We start from the raw sequence: 26,679 nt of genomic DNA, 5'->3' as shown, positions 1-26,679 counted from the left end.
TTTCGGGGTTTTAGGCAATATTGACAATGCAGATAATTTTGCATCAATACAAGTAATAAACAAAATCAAATATTTCATGACAATTTCACTTTTCAGAGGTAGTAGGCCTAATATATCATTTGTATGCTGGTAGATTTCCTATGAAATAAATTCCTCCTGTTGTAAGCCAGTCTTCCAAGGGAAATCAGACAAAACAAGAAACAACGTGTCTTTGAGTGACCCACAAAATGTAAATGATACCATCATAAACGTCTTCTCAGATTTACAATGTGAGCAGTATAATGCAGAGTAAGAGCATCTTAAAGCTGCTTCATTCACAAAAACCTTCGAGCAGCAAAAATGCAGATTTTTATTCACTGAAGTGGGAGACTGTCGCCACCTTGTGGTCAATTGTTGAACACGTAAACCCTTTGCTTTTCTTCATACCCAGCCCTGAAGAACGCACCCAGAATGTGACATGTTATTAGGAGTTTCCGTTTTCATTTTGAGGTGTCAATTATAGGTGACAATTACAGATCACAATTATTAAAACTGAACTTATTCATCGTTGAAAAAAAAATCACTCTTATAGCGTGGCGTCTTGAACAAGGCAGTAGTTTAGACGACCAGATATTTCTATCCCCCTGAAGTACACTGAAATTCGTTTGGACGCGGAAGACTCAAAACAACAAAGTTAGAAATGAAAGCGAAACGCCACTCAATGCGCAAAGTGAGCGACGCATTCCGTCTCACAAAACATTTGATTGGTTATTTAAGGCAGGAGGTTTATCAGCTTCAGGTGCAGTAAAACAACCAAGAAATGGCCCTGGGAACAACTCATCTTATTTATACATTCCTCCTTTCAGTCTGTCCTTATTATCTTAAATCATTTAAGATACCAGCAACTTGACCACAGAGAGAAAAATATTTTTAAAAATCAAGAAAAATACAAGTTCAAGGGAAACATTTTATATACGCAATTGGTTTTTACATGGAAATAGTGCAAGGTCAGGTTTCAGTTCAACATCCAGCCAAGTTTCTTTTTTCCTTATTAATTTTGAACACAGTGTCAGCTTTGTCCTTTGTTAAATAAAACAAATCAAAGTATCTTAATACGGAACATAGACATGGGCGATGCACGTTAAACACAGACAAATCAACAAGCCGCCTCAGCAAACAGATCAACACTTGAAGAATAAGTGGACATTTAAGCAACAAATATTCACAACATGAATGTCAAAAACAGCCACAAGCTCAACGGTGCAAAGTTAGAACTCGAAGGAATTAATATGAACAACATTTTGTCATGTGATTTAAGGAGGGTCCTTTGAAAAAATTATATAAAGACTTACAAGCACTGCGTATTACCTTCATAAGCGCTAAATACACGGTCATAAACACTCATACCAACAGACAGACAGGGCGCTACATCATGGTAACTTCACTTATGATACAGGTTATGACATAATGCACCCTCTGAGGCCTGTCAACATAGCAGAAGTTTTTTTTTTTTTTTTTAATGAACGTTCCCAGTGCTTATGCAAGTCTTATGTAACATTATAACACTCGGAAAGTGTGTGTCATGTGCTGTTATAACACGCGGAAAGTGTGTAAACCCTCACATTAGAGGAGAATAAAACCTGAGGAAGAGAGGAAGGCTAAAAGAACCACAGACAGAACGACAGGAACGCGAGGAGCAGGGAGAAGAGTCCCGCTGACTTTATTACCGCCAAGTAACCGTTTGGCGGAGGGCGCACCCCACGGGGGGGGGAGGGGCTGGGGGGGGGGGGCTGGCAGGCCACTCGAGAGCATGTGACGGACCATGCCCCCGGGAACACCTGCACTGGGCGACCGAATTAGTCCTTGGGGCACAGCAGCGAGGCGCAGGTGTGTACGTCGACTCCGTAAGGTCCCGGTTCGAGGGGAAAAACAAAACAAAAACTGAAGACGTTGCACCACAGCGTCCCTGGCGAGGGGGAGGGAGAGAACCAAAAAAAATAAACAGCGAGAGGATCTTGGGGTCCTGTGTCCCAGAGGTTTGGAAGGGGCTCCAGAGAGTGTTCCGTGTTGTGTACGTGTGTAGCGTGTGTGAGAGTGTGATTGAGAGGGTGTGAGTGTCTGTGTGTGTGTAGTGTTTGTGAGAGTATATGTGTGTGTGAGAAGGTGTGTGTATGAGTGTGTGAGTGTGTGTGTAAGAGAGAGAGAAGGTGTGTGTGTGTGTGTGTGTGTGTGTGTGTGTAAGAGAGAGAGAAGGTGTGTGTGTGTACAGTATATGAGTGTGTGAGTGTGTGTGTGTAAGAGAGAGAGAAGGTGTGTGTGTGTACAGTATGAGTGTGTGTGCATGTGTGTGTGTGTGTGTGTGTGTGTGTGTGTATGAGTGTGTATGTGTGTGTGTGTGTGTGTGTGTGTGTGTATGAGTGTGTATGTGTGTGTGTATGAGTGTGTGAGTGTGTGTGTAAGAGAGAGAGAAGGTGTGTGTGTGTGTGTGTATGAGTGTGTATGTGTGTGTGAGTGTGTGTGCATGAGTGTGTGTGTGTGTGTGTGTGTGTATGAGAGTAAACAGTTTGTCCAGCAGAGAGTCCAGTAGCACCGCGGCAGGGCGTTACCAGCCGGCGTAGACGGGCTCTGATTCGCCGGGCATGGCGTAGAAGCGGCTGGGGGGGCGGTCCTTCTGCAGCAGCGGCGCCCGCGACAGCGACAGCTCCCCGTCCGAGTCCCGCCTCCTCCGCAGCACCAGCAGCACCGCCATCAGCACCAGAACTGAGGAGGAAGAGCAGCACAGCGTTCAGCACCAGCACCGAGGAGGAAGAGCAGCACAACGTTCAGCAGCAGCACCGAGGAGGAAGAGCAGCACAACGTTCAGCACCAGCACTGAGGAGGAAGAGCAGCACAGCGTTCAGCACCAGAACTGAGGAGGAAGAGCAGCACAACGTTCAGCACCAGCACCGAGGAGGAAGAGCAGCACAGCATTCAGCACCAGCACTGAGGAAGACCCACACAGCGTTCAGTAATACCACTGAGGAGGAAGACCCACACAGCGTTCAGTAATACCAAAGGGGGAGGATAAACACTGCGTGTAACTCAACAAAACTGCTCGGGGTTCTATGACCAGACAGTGAACTTAACACAACAAACTGCTCAGGGCTATATGAGCTGACACAGTGCACTTAACACAGCAAAGTGGAGGCAAAGTCTTTGTGACATTTATAAGCCCCAAGGGGACATTTGTACATACACAATAACATAGGAACTAAGCGTGTTAGATGGAAGAAATTGTGCAGAAATTTTGACACCCGTTAATTAGAATTAATTTCAGAACAGTGGAACAGTAATAATATTTAATCACTAAAGCCTTTGTGGCCTATATCACATAAATGAGAAGCAGAAATAGGATGATGATTCTGAGCAGTAATTATGCTGTGAATGTGGGGGTATTAGTTTAACTCATTTTTCTATTCAATGCTTCTATTGGCCGATTTATCCAATTAGGAGCCATCTTGTAACAGCATGCAAACGCCCTGCCATACATACGGTCTGTACAGCTGTCATAAGAACCGAATAAACGGCCTGTCTGTCAATAAACCGCTGGAGAAGTATGCGAAGCGAATCGGGGATGTGTTCGGACCGCGGGCGGCGGCGAGACGGAGAGAGAACGCGGTCCCGCCGGGTCCTGATTTACGGTCACGTGACACAGAGAACCGGCCGCCGCTGCAGCACATAACCGCCGTTTATTTATTCATTTATTTATTTATTTCTGCTGTTCGTTCGCGAGAAGAATCTGCAAGAGGCACAAGCGGACGGTGCAAGGGAAGATAGCGAATCCTGATCATAAAAACACTGAAGCACCAGGATGTCCGGAAGTTAAAGTGCACACTGGACATTCATCTGTGTAACTGCACAAAAGCCCCCATGACTGCACGCTGACAGACCCACCTCTAACGCTTCATTCTATGCGGGATTTAGATTTTTAAATGGCTTTGAAAATATTTTCGCATTTCTCTCTTATTTTACCAGTTTTGCGTAAGATTTATTCCTGGAGAGGTACGATGTGTTTTTCCATCCTCAGTGACCCCGCCCTTCAGTAATAAACACTTCCTCCCCAATGACCTGTGACCTTTGACCCCTGACCCCGCCGTATTGAGTACGTACTTCCGCCTGCGATGACCAGCAGGGCGATGGTGACGGGGGCCAGCTCACAGTTCTCCCCCGCCTTTCGGAAGAAGGTCTCCATGCAGTACCCCGGGGCGATGCTGCCCTCGGGACAGAAGGCATCGTTGGGGCACTGGATGGGGTTCACATCCGGACTCTGGGGCAGAAAAGAGGGGTACGGGGCTTTAAGGAACCCTGCCTGGAGCACCACTGAGCACAGATATACTATTTTTATTATAAACTATTTCAGACTATTTCTTTGAATACTTTCAAATGGCTGGAAAACAGAGGGATTTGGAATGTGCTACATCGCATCACAGAATGTGACTAAAATCAGGATTTTTCAAAGTTTATAACCGTGGATTGTAAAACTGAAAATAGCAAGGTATAGTGGTAGTGTCAGAGAAATTGTGACATACTTACAGTGCACTAATTGTCCTCAAGGCAATAATGATATCATAAGGGCTATTTATTGTGTTCAGGGGGCAATAGTCTTAGTGCTGGGGTAACGGGGGTACTCACGGGGCAGTAGTGATTCTCGGGGCAGATGTTGCAGGACTCCTGCCCCCAGCGGATCTGGTAGAAGCCGCTGGTGCAGATCTGGCACATGGTTTGGCGGGCGGCCTTGTGCATGCCTGTCAGAAGCAGAGGAGAAACAGCATCGCCATCCTCAGTATGGACCAATCAGATCAGCCCACTAACCCCCATCCTCAGTATGGACCAATCAGATCAGCCCACTAACCCCCATCCTCAGTATGGACCAATCAGATCAGCCCACTAACCCCCATCCTCAGTATGGACCAATCAGATCAGCCCACTAACCCCCTCCTCGTATGATCATCAGATCGCCCCTAACCCATCTCAGTATGGACCAATCAGATCAGCCCTACCATCTCAGTATGACCAATCAGATCAGCTACTACCCCTCAGTATGGACATCACATCAGCCCACTACCCCACTAGTATGACCAATCAGATCAGCACTAACCACCACCTCATCTGCCACAGATCAGCTCACCAACCCTTCAGTACGCCCAATCAGATCGCTGAATTACGCTACCTTCGGACCATAGATACCCTAACCGCCACTCAGACCAAAATACTGACTACTCACTGCTACAGCCTGACAGAGCCCAGGCCTAAATACAATATTTCCGAAGGAACTATTGAGCGGTCCTTGCACCACCTCTCTAATAATAAACTTCCTGTTACCTCAGTAACACAAATACAAGAATCAGATGCAGAAAATAAGCGGCATTGAAGACAAAAGCCTCTTGTTTTAACATGCTAAAGTCTTCACAGGCCCAGTGAGGGATGCATTGGACACACAGAGCAGCTGCTAACGCGCTAACGAGTAAACAGAGCTGAACTGAATGTCCAGAATGCAAAAACACGAACTCAAGTGGCACGGGACAAATATGACAGGCAAACCATGTGACCCCAGAGCCAATCAGAATGCTGGCCTGGGAAGCTTAAGACGCTGAATGCGTGTGCGTGCCACGGATCGGGAGGAGAGCGGGTTTTCACGCTTCGCTGCGGCCCGCTCAGCCGCGGCGCGGTTTTCGAGCGCGATCTGGCTACGGTGGTTTCACGGCGGGCGTGGCAAGCGAGGACTTCGATTAAGAGAACGGGGAAGAAGAACAAAAACAGAGCGGCCAGCTTCCCTCGAAAGCCCACTGATACGCAGACAAACAGCGCTCCGACCCAAACCTCTCTTTCATCAGCAAAGTGCCCTCCGTCCGAAGTACTCTGTGTACTGAATGCATCTCAGATTCAGTGGAATCGCCACTGATTTAATCAGCAAGGAGGGTGGGACTGGGAGCTATTCAATCTAAGCGCAAATCACTCCACCCTCACCGGAGAAAACCGGAAAAACTACACGTCCGCAGATGACAAAACGAACGTCCAATACAATTAAAATTTCAATTAACCAGAAACTCTTGCCCAAGAAACTCCTGCTGACTGGTTTGTTTATTTAAATTTAAGGACGTTCGCTGTTGGACTGAATCAGCCACATGCCCCGCGGTGATCACAGGGATGGGTCTGGTTACCTGGGCGACAGGGCGTGCAGTCTTTGGAGGCGGCCTGCAGGGTCTCCGTGCCCACGGGGCAGAGCTGGCACATGGGACACCTGGAGGAACTGTAAGGGGGTAAGAGCAATTAATCTCCAAAAAGGGACCACACACACAACACCAATAAAATCTAATTCCTCACTCCACTGCCCCCTACAGCCCTGGGGTTTACAGTTCTTCTAACCCCCCCCCCCCACCCCACTAACTCTCATGGTGTCCTACAGGGGGGGGCTTTTAAACTTTTTCAGCTCCAATTACCCAGTTTGTACCCTGTTGGTTACACAGCCTCCCATTTAGTAGGCTTAAAAACACATGCACACGCGCGCACACGCATGCACGCACACACGCACACACGCACGCACACACGCACTCACACACTCACACACGCACGCAGGCTCAGAGGAGGACCGCCTCATGTCTGTCACTCACTTGCAGAACGTTCCCTGTGGACACGGCTCACAGGAAGTGGCATTTGGCCCCAACGAGTAAAAGCCTGAGAAAACACACCAGCGATTAGTGACATTCAAACACTCATCCCCCCGACTACAAACACACCAGCGATTAGTGACATTCAAACACTTATCGCCACCAACACATAAAATCATCCACTCACGCCCTACAGCCTGGGTTACATTACAACTAACTCTCGGCCTCAGACTTAAACTACACCATGCATTTGACGTTAACACCTCCCTTTAGGCTTAAAACACACCACGCGGAGATAGACATCAAACACTCATCCACACTGACACAAACTCACACAGCGATAGTACAGGAGAGCACTCATCCCTCACTTCAAGAACTTCCCTTGGACACTTCAGGAATGCACTTCCCCACTAAAAGCCTGAAAACACACCAGCGATTAGTCACATTCAAACACTCATCCCCCTGACTACAAACACACCAGTGATTAGTGACATTCAAACACTCATCCCCCTGACTACAAGCACACCAGTGATTAGTAGCATTCAAACACTCATCTCCTAACTATAAATACACCAGCGATTATGAGCATGCAAGCACTCATACAAAAGATATGAAACAGATAGAACATAAAACAATGTGGAAGAAAAAAATTGGTTTATGTGAGATTATTATGTGAGATTATTGGAATGACGCATTTTCTCTTCAAGGTTTAGTCCCGGCCAGACTGATCGGAATGTGACACACCCAGCTGCATGTTAGCAGGGCGTGTAACACAATCTAATGGAATGTAATAGTGTGAACAGTTTAAAATAATCTCAAATCATTTAAAAAGCTGAAAGAAAACTTTTGTTTTATATAACCAGTGTACAAACTGGTCTGAAAACGAACATGCAGAATACTGGTTATGACAAAGGCATCCTGGTTCGAATTCCAGTGTGCAAACTGATCTGAAAACAAACATGCAGATTATCAAGTTCAAGGAGGGTCAATTGTCCTTCAGAAGCCATTTTTGCAGCATGTAACTATACAAGACAAGCACCCCCACAGCAAGAATGTCAACAAGCCAACTTCCACACAGAGAGAACTTTTTTTTAAATTTTATTATTTGCGTACTGATTCTTTTCAGTCCAGTCTCTGATTGTGTCTACTAAACAGTGTGTAGGGGGCAGGGGGACTTTTGAAAGTTACAAAGTCTGAAAAGCATAGTCAGGGTGCTCAGTGTAATGATGGTTCTGACAGAGCTGTGGGGTCAGGGGTCACAATGCAATAACATCCCACACTTTTCAGGGCCTTGTGCAATTGAGTCATATGATAGAAAAATCATCAACTATTTTTTTTTGTTTCCTCCCCAGTGTTGGGAAATTACCTATAATCATTCCATCTGTACTCAAATAAGGGGAAGAAGAGAACACTTTCTGAACCAGTCATTTTACAACAGCTCTTTTTTTTTTTTTAACTGTTTTTCTACTATTTACCAGCTTGTAGACTTGTCTCTATATTCGCACAAATAGTGTGAAATTTAGCACAGTCCACTGTTTTACATGTAATGTGTCCTGCCTACAGTTCTGTATGTATGCGCAAGGAAGAAAATCCCTTTGGGGGTGATAAAACATCATTTTATCTTCTAACATCAGCACAGAATAGTCTAATCTCTACACTCATGCCACGCAGATCATTTAGAATATCCAACACACAGCCTGTTAGCCAGTGTGTAAATGCAGTACACAATGTGTCAGCCAGGGGGCAGTGTCCCAGGGTACAGCGTGCAGGTGTGCGTACCTGCGGAGCAGTTTCTGCAGGTCTCTGACCCTGTGGTGTTAGCAAAGGATCCAGCTGGGCAGGACTGGCATGTACTGCTACCTGTAACACTGAGAGTGAGAGAGAGGATTTCATCAGCATTGTGTGTGTGTGTGTGTTTGTGTGCTTATGCTTGCGTGTGTGTGTGAGAGTGAGTGTGAGTGAGTGTGCGTTTGTGTGTGAGTGTATGTGTATATATTTGTACACGCGTGTGCGTGTTATACTCACTTGCTGTAGGAGCCCTGTCGGCAGGGCAGGCAGTGCAGCTGGCCGCTGAGCGGCTGGTAGAATCCCCTCTCACAGGCCGGGCAGGCCTCGGGCTGCAGGCACAGGCCCGACTCCGGGCAGCACGAGCACAGCAGCGTTTCTGAGGGGAGGGGCAGGGAGTCACCGCTAAAGCGCTAAAACGCTACAGCCGTCACGTTAAAGCCACCGCGCTAAAGCGCTAAAACGCTACAGCCATTACGCTAAAACGCTAAAGCCATCGTGCTAAACCGCTAAAGCCATTCGGCTAAAACCATCGTGCTAAAACGCTACAGCCATCGTCCTAAACCGCTAAAGCCATCGTGCTAAAACGCTACAGCCATCGTGCTAAACCGCTACAGCCATCGTGCTAAAACGCTACAGCCATCGTGCTAAACCGCTACAGCCATCGTGCTAAACCGCTAAAGCCATTCGGCTAAAACCATCGTGCTAAAACGCTACAGCCATCGTCCTAAACCGCTAAAGCCATCGCGCTAAAACTCTAAAGCCATCGTGCTAAAACGCTAAAGCCATCGTGCTAAAACGCTACAGCCATCGCACTAAAGCCATCATGCTAAAGCCATCGCGCTAAAGCGCTAGAGCCATCGTGCTAACCGCCGCCATCACCCGCGACAGCACAGAGGTAAGGTGGCACACAGACTCCACGCTCACATACAGAACATGAGCACAGCTCACTTCACAGATGAGAGCAGCCTTGTGCCTGAGAGCTATAAGAGTCATAGGAGTCATAGGAGTCATAGGAGTCATAGGAGTCATAAGGCTGTGGTTGTAACAGGGATGGTTCTTTCCAGGGTTTCCCAGGGCGACGATTGACAACAGAAGACTGTTGTTCCTGTTCCTGCAGTGGTTTTCCTCGTTCTGCTTTCGAGATGATATGTGATGTAAACATGGGCGATCTGCCCACGTAACACACAATGAATGCAATATGGCCACTGATTTAAATAAATAAATAAATAAATCTGCCAGCAATACTGGCATTATGGATGTGACATTTAGAAAGAAAACAAAATGACAAGGTAAACTTCACACTAAAAAACTAAACAAAACAATGATTGTATGTACAAAAAGGTTCTTTGTTCACACAAGGAGGAACACTGTCCTGCAGGACAACGACACTGAGCCTTCTAGTCGTCATTTGTGAAGGAAATTGGGAAGTGTTTTCAGGTGAAAAGGCTGAATTGTGGCATCTGAAACCAGTATATTAAATCACACTTTGTGTGGTTTTCAGCACCCAGAAAACCCACAAAATTTCCACAGTTTAAGTTATAAAGAAACGTGTTTCACTTTGAGTGACACACACTCTCTTATGGACGAAGTTAGGCGGCTGCACCGGCGCTGTGGGAAGCTGAACCGCCATCTTGATATCGATTAAGAGGCACAGGTTCCCACATTCAGCGTATCCATGGAAACACATGGGGGGGGGGGGGGGGAGGTGATGCGGGCGGGGCATACCGTTGTCATAGTAGGATCCTGGGGAGCACACCTCACAGGTGGACACGTTGAAGGCAGAGCAGGCGGAGACGGTGGGGGTGAGCGTGACGGGCGTGGTCATCGTCACGTTCGCGTCCACCGTGGAGTTCGTCACGGCGGGGGCGAGCGTGGTCTGGCCAACCACCACACCTGAGAGAGCGAGGGAGAGAGAGAGAGAGAGAGAGAGGGAGAGGGAGAGAGAGAGAGGGGGAGAGGGAGAGAGAGAGAGAGGAGACAAAATTCAGTGGAGTTACTTTTTTGTGCTATTGCCTCAGATTTGTTCATAGATTAATGGGGTCAATTCTAATTGGTCAGTCATTAAACCAATAACATTTGATTGTGACTTCTGGTCCTGAATTAACCGGGTTCGAATGTAACATTGCCTCACAGTGGACACATATCCATCTTAGCAGCCGAATAGGTTGTAACTATTGGAATATGCAGTAAAGCACTTAGAAAATGAATAAATAACCATGTTACAACTGAATGTTTATTCCTTATCTAAACCAGACAATTAAGGTTTTTTTTTTTTTTTAAGTACCATTTTCTTGGTTCTGGTCTGGTATGTAAGGAGGAGCTCTGGTGGGTGTGTTGAAGGTAGCACTGGTGGTGGCAGGTCATTGAGCTTATGATCAGAAAACCACTGCACTGAAAGAAACTCGTGTGTAAAAAGCACAGATACGAAGTCAGGTAATTTCACTTTCAAAGTGAAGCTCTTTTCGTCATTTCTGTAGGTCAACTCCTGGTGCGGTTCAGCCAGGGAAGAACCAGACTGTCAGCCGTCAGGAACCCTCTCAGTGTTGACAGCTTGAGCGTGGGATCGTCCGGGATGCTCAGCAAAAACAAAAAATCTGAAATACAGTGGTGACGCGGTTTGCGTTTTGAGTGTGAAAGCAAAACTACTTCTCACAGTCACCATCCAAGCCAAAGGCAGAAGCCAGTAAACAAACAAACGCAGACATCTGTCTAGCCGCGCGAATGTGGATAAATCAACTGCTGCTGTCACGAGAGGGGAGGGGTCAGTGCGGTCATCATGAGTCCGGAGTCGCACACAAAGAACAACAGTCAGAAAGCAAAAAAAGAAAGAAAAAAAAAAGAGCTGGAACTAGCAAATGATCTCCCTCTGACTGTCTCAATGTAACCCGTTGTTTGCAGAAGACCACGCCCAAATAATCAGCTGAGCAACAGACATTCCACTGTCCTCATGTCCTGTATTCTCTCTCTCTCGTGCAGTCAACAACAACATGGCAGACAGCAGAAGAACGAATAAAAAGAACTGAACACGCATGAACAACTGTTCATGTACAGCTTCTGAGACTCGCGCGCGTGCGTTGTGTCAACAGGACAACACGGCTTCATGTAGCGACAGCAACTTCAGCTGAGTGTTCTCTTAAAACCAACCCTGTTTTAGCGAGGACAGGTGTGCGGCGACAGCCAGCCGTCTCCAGTTCCGCTTAATTGACGCTTTAACCGCAATCAAAAAAAAATTTATACATATGCATGTCAGGGAACTTTTTTTTTTTTTTTGTTGATCAAAGTTGTTTTTCTGTACTGCAAAGCTGATTATATGCCTGCGAACACCAGAGAGGCCTTCTCCCTCCACACTGGAGTGAGTCCAACAACACGCACACCTGACTGCAAGCTACAGAACAGGAAAGGTGGTTAAGAAGAGCAGTCACGCAGAACAACCACCAAAAAAACAGACCGTTTGACCTCGAGTCACTGAAAATAAACCACTTATTCAGGGAGCTGGGTCAGCCTCAGCTGGTATGGAGGAAGCTGTCATTGGCACTGAAGCGTCCAAAATGGCATTTAAACAAGACCAGGTCAAAACCTAGTACATGGCTGGACCTCTCCGGTCAACCAATGGTGTAACTTCATAACTCGGCCGACCAATGGTGTAACATCACTCAGCCACTCAGTCAGTCACAGACATTCGCGTTTGTAGGGCTGGCTGTTGTGGTCCAGCCAAAAATACAACTGGTCTTATAACTGGGTAAGGTTACTCAGGCAACGGTTGTAAGGGTTGTCTGGTAAGAGTTGGAAGTTGCTGGGAGGTTGACAGCACCATTTAACTGCAGAAACCATTACAGGAATGAAAGGACTTCCAAAAATGTTAGTTTTCAGGTGATTACAAACCTTCTGTTTCAGAAGATGAAACTACCCAATATTACTAGGCCTATTTAGAGCAAGCAAGACAGACTCATTGCTATTTTTATGGTTAGGGTTAGAGTTAGTGTAGTTTACGCAGCTGTCAGAAAACTAAAACTGCAGTAAATGGTCAGAACCGAAACCAGCCCAGCGGGACTGGAGTGCACCCCTGTTCAGAGCAAAAAACACCCAGTGGAGAAATGCAATTACTCCCAAGTAGGTCATATGACCTTTAATAATTAGACTCTAAATGCCTCACTTGAATTCCTTCCCTTGCTTATACACTTGAAAACAGAGATTGTTGTGCTAATGTTCTTATCCTAAATCTGGACAATCTGTTTCGAGTAGGCCTAACTAGGCCAAAAAATCTTGGGTTGAGAAAACTGTATAAAGGAACTATCCACACTGTAAGAACAGGGTCTAGTTTTCACAGCACATTTTCTTGAATTCCTATCAATGCAGTTAGTCAGTCACACATTTTAATTCAGCCGTGTGAGTTTCTCTGGAGACTGTTTTAAACTGTGGAGATTATGTGTTCAGGGCAAAATTATAACTGATTATCCCTGAAAAAGAAAAATAAATAAAAAAAGAATAAATTAAGGAAACAGAAAAACTAGTCAATGATAAAAAAATAGAAGAGTACAACATCACACTAAATCAGACTGCCGATGTTGAAACTACCTGGTTTTACGTTTGCAGCTGGAGAATTGTTCACTATTTTCACTTCACTATTTTTCATCCAAAATAAACTCACAAAAAAAGATAAACGACACCCAAAAAATCCCCGTAACTATATTTGCAAAACTCTTCTGACAAGAGCCACACAAAAAAAGTTTAACTTTGGACCAAGCTCTCTCAATTAGATTTTTAACCTCACTTAACAGGAAGTCACATTAAGTACATTTGCAAAAATTGTTTTATCAACAAAAACTCTGTGAAACCCTTGATGATAAAATTTTTTAATGATGCTTTTACAAAAGGATGCTTATACACGGCTTATCTTCTGTGGCAGGAAACATAGCATATATCATAGAAATTTAGCCAAGAAGAAATACTCTAACCATTTTGATGCCAATTCACAAAAACACATCTATAAATATTTATTTCAGTTAAATAAATATGTCGGATAAATAACAAAAACTTATGATCAATGATACCGGCGAGTCTGAACATCACTGTGTTTGTTTATTGTCCCTGGCTAACAGCTAGCAAGGGCATCAAGTTTTCAAAGTGTCCCTTCTTCCTCTCTCCCCCCTCTAAACGAAAGGTTCTTTATTCACAAGATGTCAGTATTAAGTCAATCAAGGTCGATGGCAAGAGGGTGTCACTGTATAAAAAAATTTTGTTGAGAAAAAGTAAAAGCTTCAAAGTTTCAGACATGCTGTCAAAGTTCATACGTCCCCTCAATAATTCTTCTATGAAATCTGCACTATATGTAATCGCCATGGTAACCTGACTGCCCCCCTGTTAAGTTAGATGGGCAAAAAGGATTTAGCACAGGGTGTTTCTGGGGGAAAAAAACAACTAATGTTTCTACTTTAACCATCTGCACGTGGATGAGTACACAACATAAAGGCGAAAACAGGAAAAGGCCAACAGGCAATTTCCTGTCAATTTATAATGAAATTACCCAGTCATAATAAAATCAAACTGGCCAGAAAAAGGGGTTTTTTATGAAATAGGCAAGTGAATAGGCTGCTTATTTGTAGACGTGTCACCTCAAAGGAACTTTTGGGGGAAAAAACACAGTTCTGAAGCATCAGTGACACAAGTTCTCGTTTTCCCAGCAAGATGACGCATGAGAAATATTCTGAGAGATGAAAAATAGAGTAATACAGAAATACAACGCGGCAGAGCGGAGTTAAAAATTGTAACTAATGAAAAAAAATTATAAGCAATAATTTTTTAAAAATCAAAAAAAATTCTTGCCCATTATGAGAAACTACCTTTGATGAAAGCTTTCATTGTATTTCGAATAGAACTTTTACCCAAAAACCTACCGATAGATAAATAGGCCAACACAGACGCAGAAAACTAAGATATTTCACCCATAAAATGAAGCAGACAAAACAAGGGGGTTTCTTCTGTACACAATACCAATTAAACAAGACAGGGGTGACACCTGCTAAATGCTGCAACGTAGAATAGCCACAGTAACTTAACCAAAACAGCAAAAACCAGCAAACGCTGTTTAAACAAAGATCAGAGATAATGATGATGATGATGATGAAATGCTACTGTTAACCTGTTAATTGCTGTTTACAGGCAGTTTGGCCAAACTTTGCCATGAAATAAATATAGGCTACTTTCCAAGCTCACATCGTGTGATAACATTTGATGAAAGGGTCACCATCTGGCAAAAATATAAACATATGAAGGAATCATCTCTGAGAATGTTATTAAAAACAATATAGGTATTTGTCACGGCAGGATAATCGGTTTTATTTTGGTTGCCTCGCACAGAATAACTCCATACGAGATTCTGAACCAGCAACCCCTTGTTGAAAATGATTTTGCATTACATTGTGTCCTTCTTATTATTACCAACAAACAGCTCTTGGTGGCCTATGCTTAATGGTCTGCAGACGGACTGAACAAGAAGAAAATGAAAAGAAAAAAAATCTGGTAATATTCCTACACGTAACACAACAGCGTGCTTGCAGACCAGAATTCACGAGACTACATGTTGCGTTCCGCACAATTCACTCATTAAATTCAAGGTGTGTGTGAATTTATCTAAAAGAAATTTCACACAAACCTCCAAGACCCAGACCGCAGTCTAAATAGAATTAACACGTGTTCTGGTCCAATCGGGCAAATCACAAGCGAACTTCCTTTTTTGTTTGTTTTCTTATTCTCCTTCTATTTATTCTTGTTTCACGCCTACAGACATTGCACATATGATTCAGAACGACCCTTTGCATTGTACGGTAACTCGTTACGGTTGACTGAGTCAATTTCATTTAGTGTGTTGTTTGTTGTTACTATGGCGTATGTTGTTGAAATATACTGTTAATTGAAAAAGTGAACTTCCTTACACTATAAATTACATTTTTTTCTGGTCAATACCAAAGACAGTCCTATTCAGACGAACCACCATGCAGGCAAGCCCACACATTTATTCGCTTTATAACATCCAAACAGTCTATTCGGGAGACAAAAACAAACGTTCAATAATAGAAACCAGAGGTCCACTACCAACCAGATGCTTTTGGCAATCTGAAAAACGGATGCAATTCTTCCATCTTCGACAAACGTTTTCACCCTGACCTTAATGTTAATTAAGTGAATCATGTTTGAATTAGACGCCTCGCCTGCATCACGAGATCTTCCCTCAGGCAGAACGCAAGCCTTCAAGTAGCAGCTCAAGCTCGCATTTTCCTGAGTATTTGTATTAGTTACTTCCAGTTAATTTTTCCTCCCTAAGTTTCGCTAAACTCAATAGGCGCAAAAACAAACCAGTTACTGAATGTTAAAACGACTGCAGACGGTATTTAAACGAACACAAACTTTCATGTTTCAGCCTTGTTTCCGCGTATCTTTCAGCAGTTTGAGTGCTCACCTATAAAGCAAACGGCGGTAACCACGGCGAACGTCTCCAGATTTCGTCCCATGTTCCGCATATTTGTCCGATCACTGCGGATGAGGGAGAACACAGCCTTCATCAGTGTTCATCTCTCTGATTTCTCCGCGCTAGTGTCACGGCTGAACCACAGAGCAACTCCACATCGGTTCGTTTGTCATATGACATAAAAGGTATCATGTGATTCTACTTAGCTGGCGAACCAGTTGTTGGCTGAAAAAGGGGTTTGACCAGAGGTAAATGTTTTTAATAATGTATACCGCAATGTTTAGTTTCAATTTACATATTTCTGTAATGTGTTAATGTTACAACTCAAAATAAACTCGATAGTTTTATCTAAAAAGTTATAGTAGCGAGTTATATAAAATCGTATTGAGTGACAGTATATTCTTCAACCCGAGTGACTCCATTCGGCCGTATAAATCCATAGCTATGCCCAAATATCTTCGACTTGTTTATTATAATTTCTTCTTCTTCCTCTTTTTCAACACCTACTTCTTTACTGTGCTGGAATAGGTTCGCACCAAGTAAAGGTGTATACCGCCATCTACTGTTAGGGAGAGATTATCGGAAAATTTCAGGAATAACTCCAATTGAAAAATCATAGCAGAACAGGATGTCTAAACCAGGGCTGCCCAACCCTGTTCCTGTATCCCGGTGGCATACCTGATTCTTAAGATTATCTAGCTGTTGAATGAGGTGTGCTTTGTCAGGGCTGGAGTGAAAACCGACAGGATGGTAGATCTCCAGGAACAGGGTTGGGCAGCCTTGGTCTAAGCTCCGCAGAGAAGTAGCAGAGTAGTTCTAGATTCCAAATTCTAACCAGTCATTTAGGTTCCAAACCTAAGCACATATCAGCAGTTAATGGTCAGACTTAATGCATCAGCTTTCGTGCTGTACGTTCTGGCAACTCCTTGCTGCACAACACCATTAAGTTCATACGCATACATTTTCACCAGAATTCTGTGTATATATGAGATTGGATTTATATTGCATCATATTTATGATGGACGTGCCCCTAGTTCCTCTTCTGTACCAGCGGAAATAAAACAAGAGCAGGTATTTTAACCATCTGAAAATACTGAACAAAACATTTTGAATGTTTGGTGTTAAGATTATCTAATCAGCCAACAAAAGCTATTTTTGAGTTTAATTTTCCAAGTCAACTTTCATTAATCTGTAGTTTAATTTAAGATGAAATATGCATCATTTTTAACATCAAATTTTTTTTGGTAAACAATATTAGATAAATATAGTCTAACCCCAAATGTTGATTGTAAAATGTGCATTATTGTGAACTGGGAAAAATATCTTGCCTACCTAATTCTACACAAACCAGTCTAATGATGTCATGTAAATTGTATACAAAATGTAATAGCTATACATTTATTATACTGTATTACTGTGTCAAGAGACAGTACCCAGACCATGGGTTTTTCAGTACTTTGAAGGTGAAAGTAGAGAATGTTAGAACTGAAGTTTTTATATTATGGTTCAACACTTTAATATTTTATATAGTTCTTTTAATAAACACTTGCGTGGCAACAATAGTAAGTGCCTCTCCATCGTCTGAGATTTCATTTAGACTGCTCAAGTAGGGGGATAAAAAAATCAGAAGCTTGTGAACAGTAACAGACTCCATGTCCACCCAGCCCACAGTGCTTTTATTTAAAACTTTTTGTTCTGTTTTGTTTTGCATTAACAACAGCGTACATTTCATTGAGGCTACGGCATGAACGAGGACGACGACGCAAAATGTAAAGCTGCCTTCGGGGGAAGCTCTCCTGGGACACGTACAGGAGGCACAACAAGAAAAAAAGTTAAAAATATATATTCTTTCACATTATTCTTTTACATTAAATTTCATTTTACAGGTATTTACACGCACAGCGTATCCAGAAGGGCCTGTCGCTCTGGAATGGGGATAAGTGTGGTGAGTGCAGAAGGGTCTGTCGCTCTGGAATGGGGATAAGTTTGGAGAGTGGCATATTCCCAGGTAACGCAGGTCTGTCTGTAAGGCACCACAGGAGGGAGTGTGAGGACAGAGTGCTCGCTAGCGCCGCCCTGCAGGACTGGCCAACAGCCCCAGGATGGACGACAGGCAGTGCAGCTTCTCCTTCACGTGTTCCGGAAGTTTCTCGTTCTCTTTGTAACTGAAAGGAGGTGAAACAGAAAGGCACAGCTTGCACTGGAGTCTGAAAGAGCGGGAAAAGGTCCTCACGCCGATACTAAACTGAATTTAAACATGGAGGAAGTACCTGGTGGTGCGTCCGTCGGGTGACGTGTAAATAATGGAGGAAACTCCAGCCTGTACCACCAGCTGTGACCCGTCATTGAACTGCACCCAGACCTCCCCACTGGTCAGCTGTAGGACCCAGACAGAGCGCATCATCAATCATCTCACGCACACACACACACATGCACGCAGAGGTACCCTATTATCAGCACAAATACAAGGTCAGTGCTGTAGGGCAGTTCACAGAAGTCTGCCTCTTATCAGACCCTCAAAGGAAAACAGACTGTTTGCTGTGCTGACAGGGAGTCAGCAAGTGTGATGAAGAGACAGTGTTCAGGCGCAAAACACCCGACTGGATCAGCATTGTGTGAACTTCAGGTTCCCCATAATACAATGCAATCATGTTTTATATTGTTGGAAAGCTGATGTCATGGGGAACAAGTTGGTGTCTTTGGTGGTTGGGTGCTGACTAAAGATCTTGATACCTATGGGTCAGCACCCAGTCAAATACAAAGGTTAACCCGGTGTGATACGCTTACAGAGGTAGTGCAAGCAGGATCATAGAACTGTACTGTTTTGCCATGACTGTGTCTTTATTAGATGACTTTGTGTTTTTCTTTGACCTTTTTGTATATAAGGGGAAACGTGCGGTGGTTTGGGGAGACTCTTCAACACAATCTCCTCCTCCTAAAACACTCATTTGGAGTCAGACAACTGAAATGGCGTTAAATGAATCCCGTTCCAGTAGCACCGGGTAAGACTGCACGCGTTCCTTCACCACTCAGATACTTCCGCTGTTTGGTGTATCTGAGGGGTTTCTTACAGTGCTGTGTGTGAGTTGAGACGTTACCTGTGCTGTGTCAGTGTGTGTCTGTGTGTGAGTTACCTGTGCTGTGTCAGTGTGTGAGTTACCTGTGCTGTGTCAGTGCTGTGTGTGAGATACCTGTGCTGTGTGTATGAGTTGAGACGTTACCTGTGCTGTGTGTGAGTTGAGATAGTACCTGTGTTGTGTCAGTGTGTGAGTGACCTGTGCTGTGTCAGTGCTGTGTGTGAGTGACCTGTGCTGTGTCAGTATGTGTGTGTGAGTTACCTGTGCTGTGTCAGTATGTGTGTGTGAGTTGCCTGTGCTGTGTCAGTATGTGTGTGTGAGTTGCCTGTGCTGTGTCAGTGCTGTGTGTATGAGTTGAGCAGTTACCTGCGAGGCCCAGCCGATGTTGGGCACAAACACAGACTTGAGCACCTTGCCGGTGCTGGAGGCGTGCCCTTTCTGGGCAGACGGGGAGGTGTTCTTCATCAGGCTGGCAGTGGTGAAGTCTGACCCGTCGTAGGAAATCATCTGAGGAGAGAGACCAGCCGTGCTAACGTGTAACTGCAGCCTCCTTCTGTAGTCCAAGCAAAGCTTTCAGGTGATTAGGAAACGGCGGCTGGTTGTGCGTTTGTTGTTTTCCTCTGAAGGATTATGGGATTAGGGTACAGTGAGCAGATTTGCTGTGTGCTTCTGTGGGTGCTTAGGCTTTCCTTTCTGTTTGGTTGCTAACCTGTCTTGTTTTTGCAGGACTTGTTGTGGCCTGCATCCTTTACGGTGGCATGGATTTCATTGACTCACCTCTAGGTCTAGTGAACATTATGAAATGCACCTTCTGATCGTTGCGATGCCTGAAAGCGTCCGCCAAATGGCTTAAATGTAATTTGCATTTCGACTGTGGTCAAAATCATAATGAAATCAGTGCTGTGATAGAGAAGGTAGACCTCTAAATCATGTTAAAAGCCTTTTATGTGACACTAACAGACTGTCTGAGGGTCATCTTACGGAGATCTTAATGTGAGGGTGGGGCACTTAATGTGAGGGGTCACTTTACTGTGGGGCTACATTTCCATTTAAATTAAAACTGTCTGGCAAACACTCTTATCCAGAGCAGCTTACAGGAGTGTGCTGAAGTTTCAGTGTGATAGAGAAGCTTCACGTCCACGTATTTAGCAAGTTCAAAAATCTAATACAATCTACCATCCACACAATGAGCACTAAGTTTACATTTTTTTACAAGGGCGTGTAAGAGTTCGGAAGGTCTCAGTTTTCAGACGGTAAGTACAGGGTAGGTAAGTGTATAAGTGGGGGTATTTAGTGTGAGGAGCTGCTCTTACCGAGGGAGTGATGTGGGGGGACTGGGTAGGGGGGGAAGAGCAGACCTGCCCTACGTCAGAAACGGCGGGAGGTCTCCACCCCGGTGCGTTCTGGGAAGACGGGCTGGGGGAGTCAGCCTTGGGCGGCCTCCTGAAGGAGCAGAATTGGGTTCGAGCGTGATTCACACACAGAGCTTTCCACACACTGAGCCACAATTAACCCTTTAAGGTGTGAGATCACAAACATGTGATTAGAATGTTCGTAACGGAACATTCTAATGCTGATGTCACAATCACTGCTGGTAACTGAAAGCAGTGGAGTTCTAGAACACTGACTGAGAATGGGCCGTTATAAGAGCGGTCTGGCTGCAGGCACCCAGCCCAGCGCTTGCTTCGGGCCGTCTCACCTGCCGATGGTGATGGGGAAGAACGGCGTGGAGGAGCCCGTCCGCTGCTCCTCTGAGGCGATGGCGGCTTCGATGGCCAGACACATGTGGTGGCCCTGGAGAACGACGACAACGTTCACTTACACGCACTGCAGGGGTGCCTCTCTAAGCCCTCTTCATAAGGCTGAGGGGCTTTCAGAATAAGATTCTTTCATTGAGGCATGCAGTAGTTTAAACTTTGCAGTTAATGTTTTGGCCACTTCCCATCCTGGTAATGTGATACAGTGCAGTGTGTTGTAATAGCGTTATATTGGTTTAGTCCAGAAGACTTACCTCCATGTAGCCCCCCCCCATATTCTGGGTTGTAAAGGTACAGTCCGGAAGGCTTACCTCATCTGTGAGCTCCGTGTACCCCCCTGTGTTTTGTATTGTAATGGTACAGTCCGGGAGGATTACCTCATCGGTGAGCTCCATGTAGGCCCTGCTGGTGGGGCTGAGGCCGTTTAGCCCCACCTCCCCCTTCACTGTGTAGGACTTCCCTGAGCTCTCCACCACACGCACCAGCTCCGCCGTCCTGTGCGTCTTCGCACCTGGAGCAGAGGAACCGGCGATACCGTCATAACATGGCCTATCATCCAATGAGGGCTGCCATTAGCCTAATTAATGCGTGTCCATTTCAGTTTAACCAATCACAAAACACACCGTGTCTATACAGACATCAAAATGTTACCAGACAATTATCCATTGAGTTAAACTGTGACAGATTCCACATTTCTTCCAGTCTGAAGTGTGCTCTATTCAGTTCGCTGCACAATGTTCCACATTGCAGAAAACTGCAGAGGCTTCGTTCCAGTAAACACTTCAGGCCGGAACACATCGTTGGTAAATGTTTTAAAACTGTGTGAATAAAAACCATAAATCACACAAGTGCTGCATTATGCACAGATCCTGCAGAAACACCCCTCAGCCTGCCGGCACCACCACACTTCTGTCAACATCATCCGCTCATTCCCCTCCTCACACGAGGGGTGAAGTTTAAAGGCAAATATTCAAACAAGCCAGTACTGTACATGGCCACCGGAGAGACCTGCACCTGAACAACACTAAATCTTTTGCATTTAGACTAGAGGCTTTTTCACGTTAGCCCAGTGCCGGGAACATTAAGCGGCCATTTTGAGCAGCTGAATAACATGCAGCACATTGGTCTGCTGACCTATGTAGTGTAACGGGCAGCCATTTTGAGCAGTTGATGAGTACCATGCAGTACGTTAAGCTGCGGACTTCGCTATGTGGAGTTGTGCAGCAGTGCTCACCGTCGTAGAAGGACACCTCCAGGTCAGCGTTGGGCGAGTTCTCCATCAGAACACACTTGCCATGCTTTGTGTAAAGCGTAACTTTCGGGGTCTTCGATTTAACCAGCTGCACAAACTTCGAGGCATAATGGTACTTCTTCCAGTACTTCTCTGCAGGGAACGAGACAGATACAAATGTAGTGAGTCATTGTGATTGGTGCTGGTGTGCAAAACACTCATTGTGATTGGTCGGTATCTGGTAAAGCGGTCATTGTGACTGGTGTGTACTTGAAAGTGCTCATTGTGTGGGGGATTTGATGTCTGTACCTCATTGGATGGACCAAACTATTGTGATTGGTGTTGCCATGCAACATGCTCGTTGCCGTAGGCGTTTACCTGGCAAATCCTCACGACTGCAGATGAAGAGGTCTTCAGGAGGGGTGGGGGGGCGGTCCTGCAGGGGGAAGCCCATGCCCTCGTTCGGCTGATAGATGGTGACCTGCAAACAGAGGAAAATTATACTCCACAAATGAACGACCCGGAATAACGTGCCAAAGTTCTAAAATGACAGAATTAAATGATAATGCATTGAAATCACATGCAGAAATCTCTGAAATGACACTGAGTGAAATGATCTCTGAAATGACACTGAGTGAAATGATCTCTGAAATGACACTGAGTGAAATGAAAAGCGTAGAAATGGAGCGGCTGTCGGTGCACTCACCGCTGACCCATCGCACGATATCCGGAGCACCTCTCTGACCCGCTCCTGAGACCCGTGGCCCTTCAGCATCTCCATGCACACCTCCCCCGTCTCCAGAATGCTCACCTGGAGACATACAGCACAGGCTCAGAGAAATGCATGACAGGTAAGGCTACGGTGGAAGGCATATGGTGCTTTATATCAATGGTGCATATGGTGGTTTATGTCTATGGTGCATACGGTGCTTTATATCTATGATGCATATGGTGTATGTAGTGCTTTATATCTATGGTGCATACTGTGTGTCATATCTATGGAGCATATGGTGCTTTATATCTATGGTACATGTAGTGCTTTACATCTATGGTGCATACTGTGTGTCATATCTATGGAGCATATGGTGCTTTATATCTATGGTGCATGCTGTGCTTTATGTTCTAAAAGGCGTTCTCACCACAGCGTTTTTGGTCTTCTGTCTGATGGGCTTCAGGCGGACAGCACACAGGGCGGGGAGCGTGTTCTTGTAGGGCCGTTTCTCTGGGGCGCCCCGCGGCTGGTCTTTAGAGGAGGGGAGGCCGCGTTCAGGGAAAGGGGCGTGGCTCTCGATGGCTCCTCCCGCATTCTCCTTGTAGGCCCTGGAGACGGTCTGGGGGACGCTGTGGGCGGGGTTCCCACCCCCGCTCCTCTGGTTGTCACCCCAAGAGTTATGCGCTACCAAGGGCTCCCGGGTGCCATGGAAACTGCCACTGTTGCTATGGGCGCTCGTGTCTGCGGGTCCTCTGGTTGGTCCTGACAGGTATGAGCATTGTTAGAATCAGAATGTTAGAATCGAAGCCTAGTTACAATCAGAACGCTGTAATCAATGTCTGGTTACAATCAGAATGCTACAATCAAAGCCTAGTTACAATCAGAATGCTATAATCAGAACCTTGTTATAATCAGTGCCTTGCTACAATCAGAACATGAGAAACTCATCAGAGTCAGAGAAGAAATTCTCCATGAAAACACCTTAACCCCCCTGCAGTTCTAAACCCAACACCACAACCCAAAAACAGGGCTCAAAGGCTGGGTCTGCCAGACCAAATAAAACTTTCACGTGGCCCGGTTTACCAAATGCTATGGACATTAAAGAAAGAAAAGAGTACCTTCTTTACTAAACCAGCGTGAGACTCCCTCCGGCTCTGTCTGCTTGCTGAACTGCAGGGACGGGTGAGTGGGGAGGAAGGATCCAGAGCTAAAGACAGAGAGACCAAACACTGAGTTTTACAAAACCACACCTCACTTTCTTTCCAGTGCTGCTTTTCACATCTACCGCACCCCACATTTCAGTCACAATGCAAAACTTCACTTTTAGCATAAAGAAAGGAGATGTCAGAGAAGAACAAAACAAACAAAATGCAGCGGTTTACAGCTGAAGGACAGAACAGAAGGTCCAGGGTTTGACTGCCAGGTGGTATAGTGTTGTTAAACCCTTGAGAAAAGTGTCTGAGCATGACTGTCCCTGTAAGAGCCAGCCACATTACACAGCTGGTGCACATCAGAAAGCCATGTAAAACCACACCGCTGATTAGACGTTACTAAAAGAATCATTACATTTATTTGGCAGACACTTTTATCCAAAGTGACGTGCAGTAAGTGCGTACCGAAGGTCACTGGAACAACTACAGAACACAGGGCCGATAAGACACTTAATGAGAACTGTATCAGTTATTTATAGCCATGAACATCAGGTCTAGTTCACGCAGTAAGCATAGGCCGAGTCAGTGAAGTTACGGCAGGTCACACTGGAAGTGAGGCATGATTACAGGGGACATGATGAAGGGCCACAGCATTGAGAGGATGATGAGTCATCAGCACGTTGTCTTACTGCGCGGTTTTGGTGCGTGGGGGGGAACCCTGGTCCCGCGGGGGGTCTGTGTAGCTGGGGGCCGGGAGAAAGGCCGGCCTCCCCGAATCAGCCAGCACCTCCACAGAGCGGCACCTCTCCAGCGCCCCCTGCAGGACGTCCTGCGGCATCACGCCCGAGGAGTTGGGCGAGACAGAGGAGTGGGCCTTCCTCAGGTATCGGGAGTGGGGCCTCTCCTCGTCCGCCCCCCTCTGGGACGCCCTCCCGCGGCCCCCCCTGGGCAGGCTGTTGGTGCGGGGCCAGCGCTCCCCCCCGCCCTCGCACCCCGAGTCGCAGGGCCGCCGGGGCTCGGCCGGGACGGGGGCCAGGCGGTTGGGCAGGGTGGGCCCCACCACGTGCCGGGCCCTCTGGTAGAGCCGGCTGCCCCCGCTGCTGGAGGCCGTGGCGATGGTGGCGATGCCGCTGTCCATGGAGCCCTCCGACGCGGCCGACGCCGGCCCGTCCCGGGCCCCGCCCCCGCCGCGGTTGGTCATGAAGGGGTGGTCGAGCACGGCGGCCAGGCTGGGCCGGTCGGCGGGGTTGCGGCGCAGCAGCTGGTGGATGAGGTCCTGGGCGTGGCGGGACGCGTGCGCGGGCATCTCGTACTCGCCCAGCACCACGCGGCTGAGCGTGTTCTTCACCGTGTCCGTGTCGAAGGGCGGCCGGCCCGTCAGGAAGGCGTAGAACATGCAGCCCAGCGCCCACACGTCCGACTCCAGGCCGTGGGCGCTGTGCGTGGCCACCTCGGGCGAGATGTAGTTGGGCGTGCCGCACATGGTGAAGTGCTTCTCGCTGGGCAGCTTCAGCTGGGTGGCCAGGCCGAAGTCGGCGATCTTCACGTTCATGCTGCTGGTGAGCAGCAGGTTGGACAGCGTCAGGTCCCGGTGCATGATGCCGTGCGTGTGCAGGTACAGCATGCCCTTCACTATCTGGTGCATGAAGTGGCGTGCTGGCAAGACCCAAAACACAGAATAACGTTACAGAAACGGAGGTCACCGCGCATCGGCATGTCAAAAAGCCAGTCCGGTTCTTCTCAGGTAAAGGACAATATAAGACTGCAGGAGGAAAAAGTCTAGAGCACACAGATGCAAAACAAGCCCTTTAATGGTACAAAATAAAACGCATTTCGACGCTACTGTGTCTACATCAGAGTCATATAAAAAGCATTTTATGTTGCACCATTAAAGGGCTCATTCTGCATCCCTGTGCTCCAGTTATTTCCTTTTGTAAACAAAAAAAAGTTACTCAGTCACCACAACACAAAGCACCGTTTCCATAGGAACACATCAACACTGAAGCTAGCATCACAGTACATGAACTCGAGCTGACATGCAGCAATAAGACTGATCACATATTAGAAGAACAATAAAGCTAAGCTCCCCCATTACAACACATCAGTAATAACTATCCTATAACACACAAACAGAGCTGTGACTCCCGACTATAACACATGAATAACAGCTCCCCTGATAAACACACTGACAGGTCATACGGTGCACACCTTCGTCCTCTGTGAAGGGCTTCTTCCTGTCCTTCAGGTACCGGCTCATCTCCCCATTGTGACACATCTCCAGGACCAGGTACACGTAGTTACTGTCCTCAAAGTAGTTATACAGCTAGGAGAGAATAGCACTCATAAACAACCAATCTCCCATCTTTGATTTACACTCAGGAAACTAGAGGGGGAAAGGATAAATCTCCATCTACTAACAAACTAAATAGCCTACTTTAAGATAAATGTTTCCCTATTCTTTAAGACAATCATACAAACATATAAATGTCAGAACGGTTTTACAGTGATATCCATGTCATAAGTGAATTGTAAAGCTTGGATTTTTAGAAATTTATAACAGGTTTCTTGTGAACATTAACCATATTTCACATATTGAAAGTATTATTACTACTTCTCTCAGGCACCCATTATGCTTTGACTGTTCATTTCCATCCATGTAATCCACATGTCATGACTTGGTGTGACTCACCATCTCTTACATGCCAGGGCTCTACAGTGCTTCAAGTTCAGGAGCGTTTGCTCTTGAGAATTGATGTCTCTCAACTGGAAAAACAGTTTATGAGCACATCCACTAACTGGGATGCATTAGTGTGCTCCTAAATGTTTTCAACTTAAGAGGACAAGAGGACGTGTGCTCCTTGGGGAAAAAATG

The 26,679-nt window shown here is 45.9% G+C and overlaps 2 protein-coding genes across 4 annotated transcripts in view; both read right to left on the bottom strand.

Annotated features, from left to right (window-relative positions):
* Positions 1-932: 932 nt before the first annotated feature.
* Positions 933-16,289, bottom strand: si:dkey-21a6.5 (signal peptide, CUB and EGF-like domain-containing protein 2). The gene is made up of 9 exons (XM_064334705.1): positions 15,871-16,289; positions 10,140-10,307; positions 8,652-8,790; positions 8,406-8,494; positions 6,630-6,693; positions 6,180-6,268; positions 4,651-4,763; positions 4,129-4,285; positions 933-2,739 (listed from the first exon to the last, which is right to left on the bottom strand). The coding sequence occupies exons 1-9, from the start codon at positions 15,971-15,973 to the stop codon at positions 2,582-2,584; spliced, it is 1,080 nt and encodes a 359-aa protein (XP_064190775.1). The 5' UTR covers positions 15,974-16,289; the 3' UTR covers positions 933-2,581.
* Positions 16,290-17,534: 1,245 nt separating this feature from the next.
* plk4 (polo-like kinase 4 (Drosophila)) overlaps positions 17,535-26,679 on the bottom strand; it is a 32,883-nt gene continuing 23,738 nt past the window's right edge. For all 3 annotated transcript variants that reach the window (XM_064334700.1, XM_064334698.1, XM_064334697.1), the window contains 13 exons: positions 26,016-26,130; positions 24,497-25,463; positions 23,775-23,863; positions 23,084-23,418; positions 22,651-22,755; positions 22,323-22,425; positions 21,948-22,097; positions 21,091-21,224; positions 20,656-20,750; positions 20,270-20,399; positions 19,323-19,463; positions 18,150-18,256; positions 17,535-18,044 (listed from right to left, as the gene is read on the bottom strand). In XM_064334700.1, coding sequence (XP_064190770.1) covers positions 17,945-18,044; positions 18,150-18,256; positions 19,323-19,463; positions 20,270-20,399; positions 20,656-20,750; positions 21,091-21,224; positions 21,948-22,097; positions 22,323-22,425; positions 22,651-22,755; positions 23,084-23,418; positions 23,775-23,863; positions 24,497-25,463; positions 26,016-26,130 — 2,571 coding nt within the window. In that variant the 3' untranslated portion in view covers positions 17,535-17,944. The remainder of the gene's footprint in view (positions 18,045-18,149; positions 18,257-19,322; positions 19,464-20,269; positions 20,400-20,655; positions 20,751-21,090; positions 21,225-21,947; positions 22,098-22,322; positions 22,426-22,650; positions 22,756-23,083; positions 23,419-23,774; positions 23,864-24,496; positions 25,464-26,015; positions 26,131-26,679) is intronic.

The sequence above is a fragment of the Anguilla rostrata genome, chromosome 5 (assembly GCF_018555375.3).
Source record: "Anguilla rostrata isolate EN2019 chromosome 5, ASM1855537v3, whole genome shotgun sequence".
NCBI classification, from domain to species: Eukaryota; Metazoa; Chordata; class Actinopteri; order Anguilliformes; family Anguillidae; genus Anguilla; species Anguilla rostrata.
This window is presented reverse-complemented; position numbering and strand designations above follow the sequence as displayed.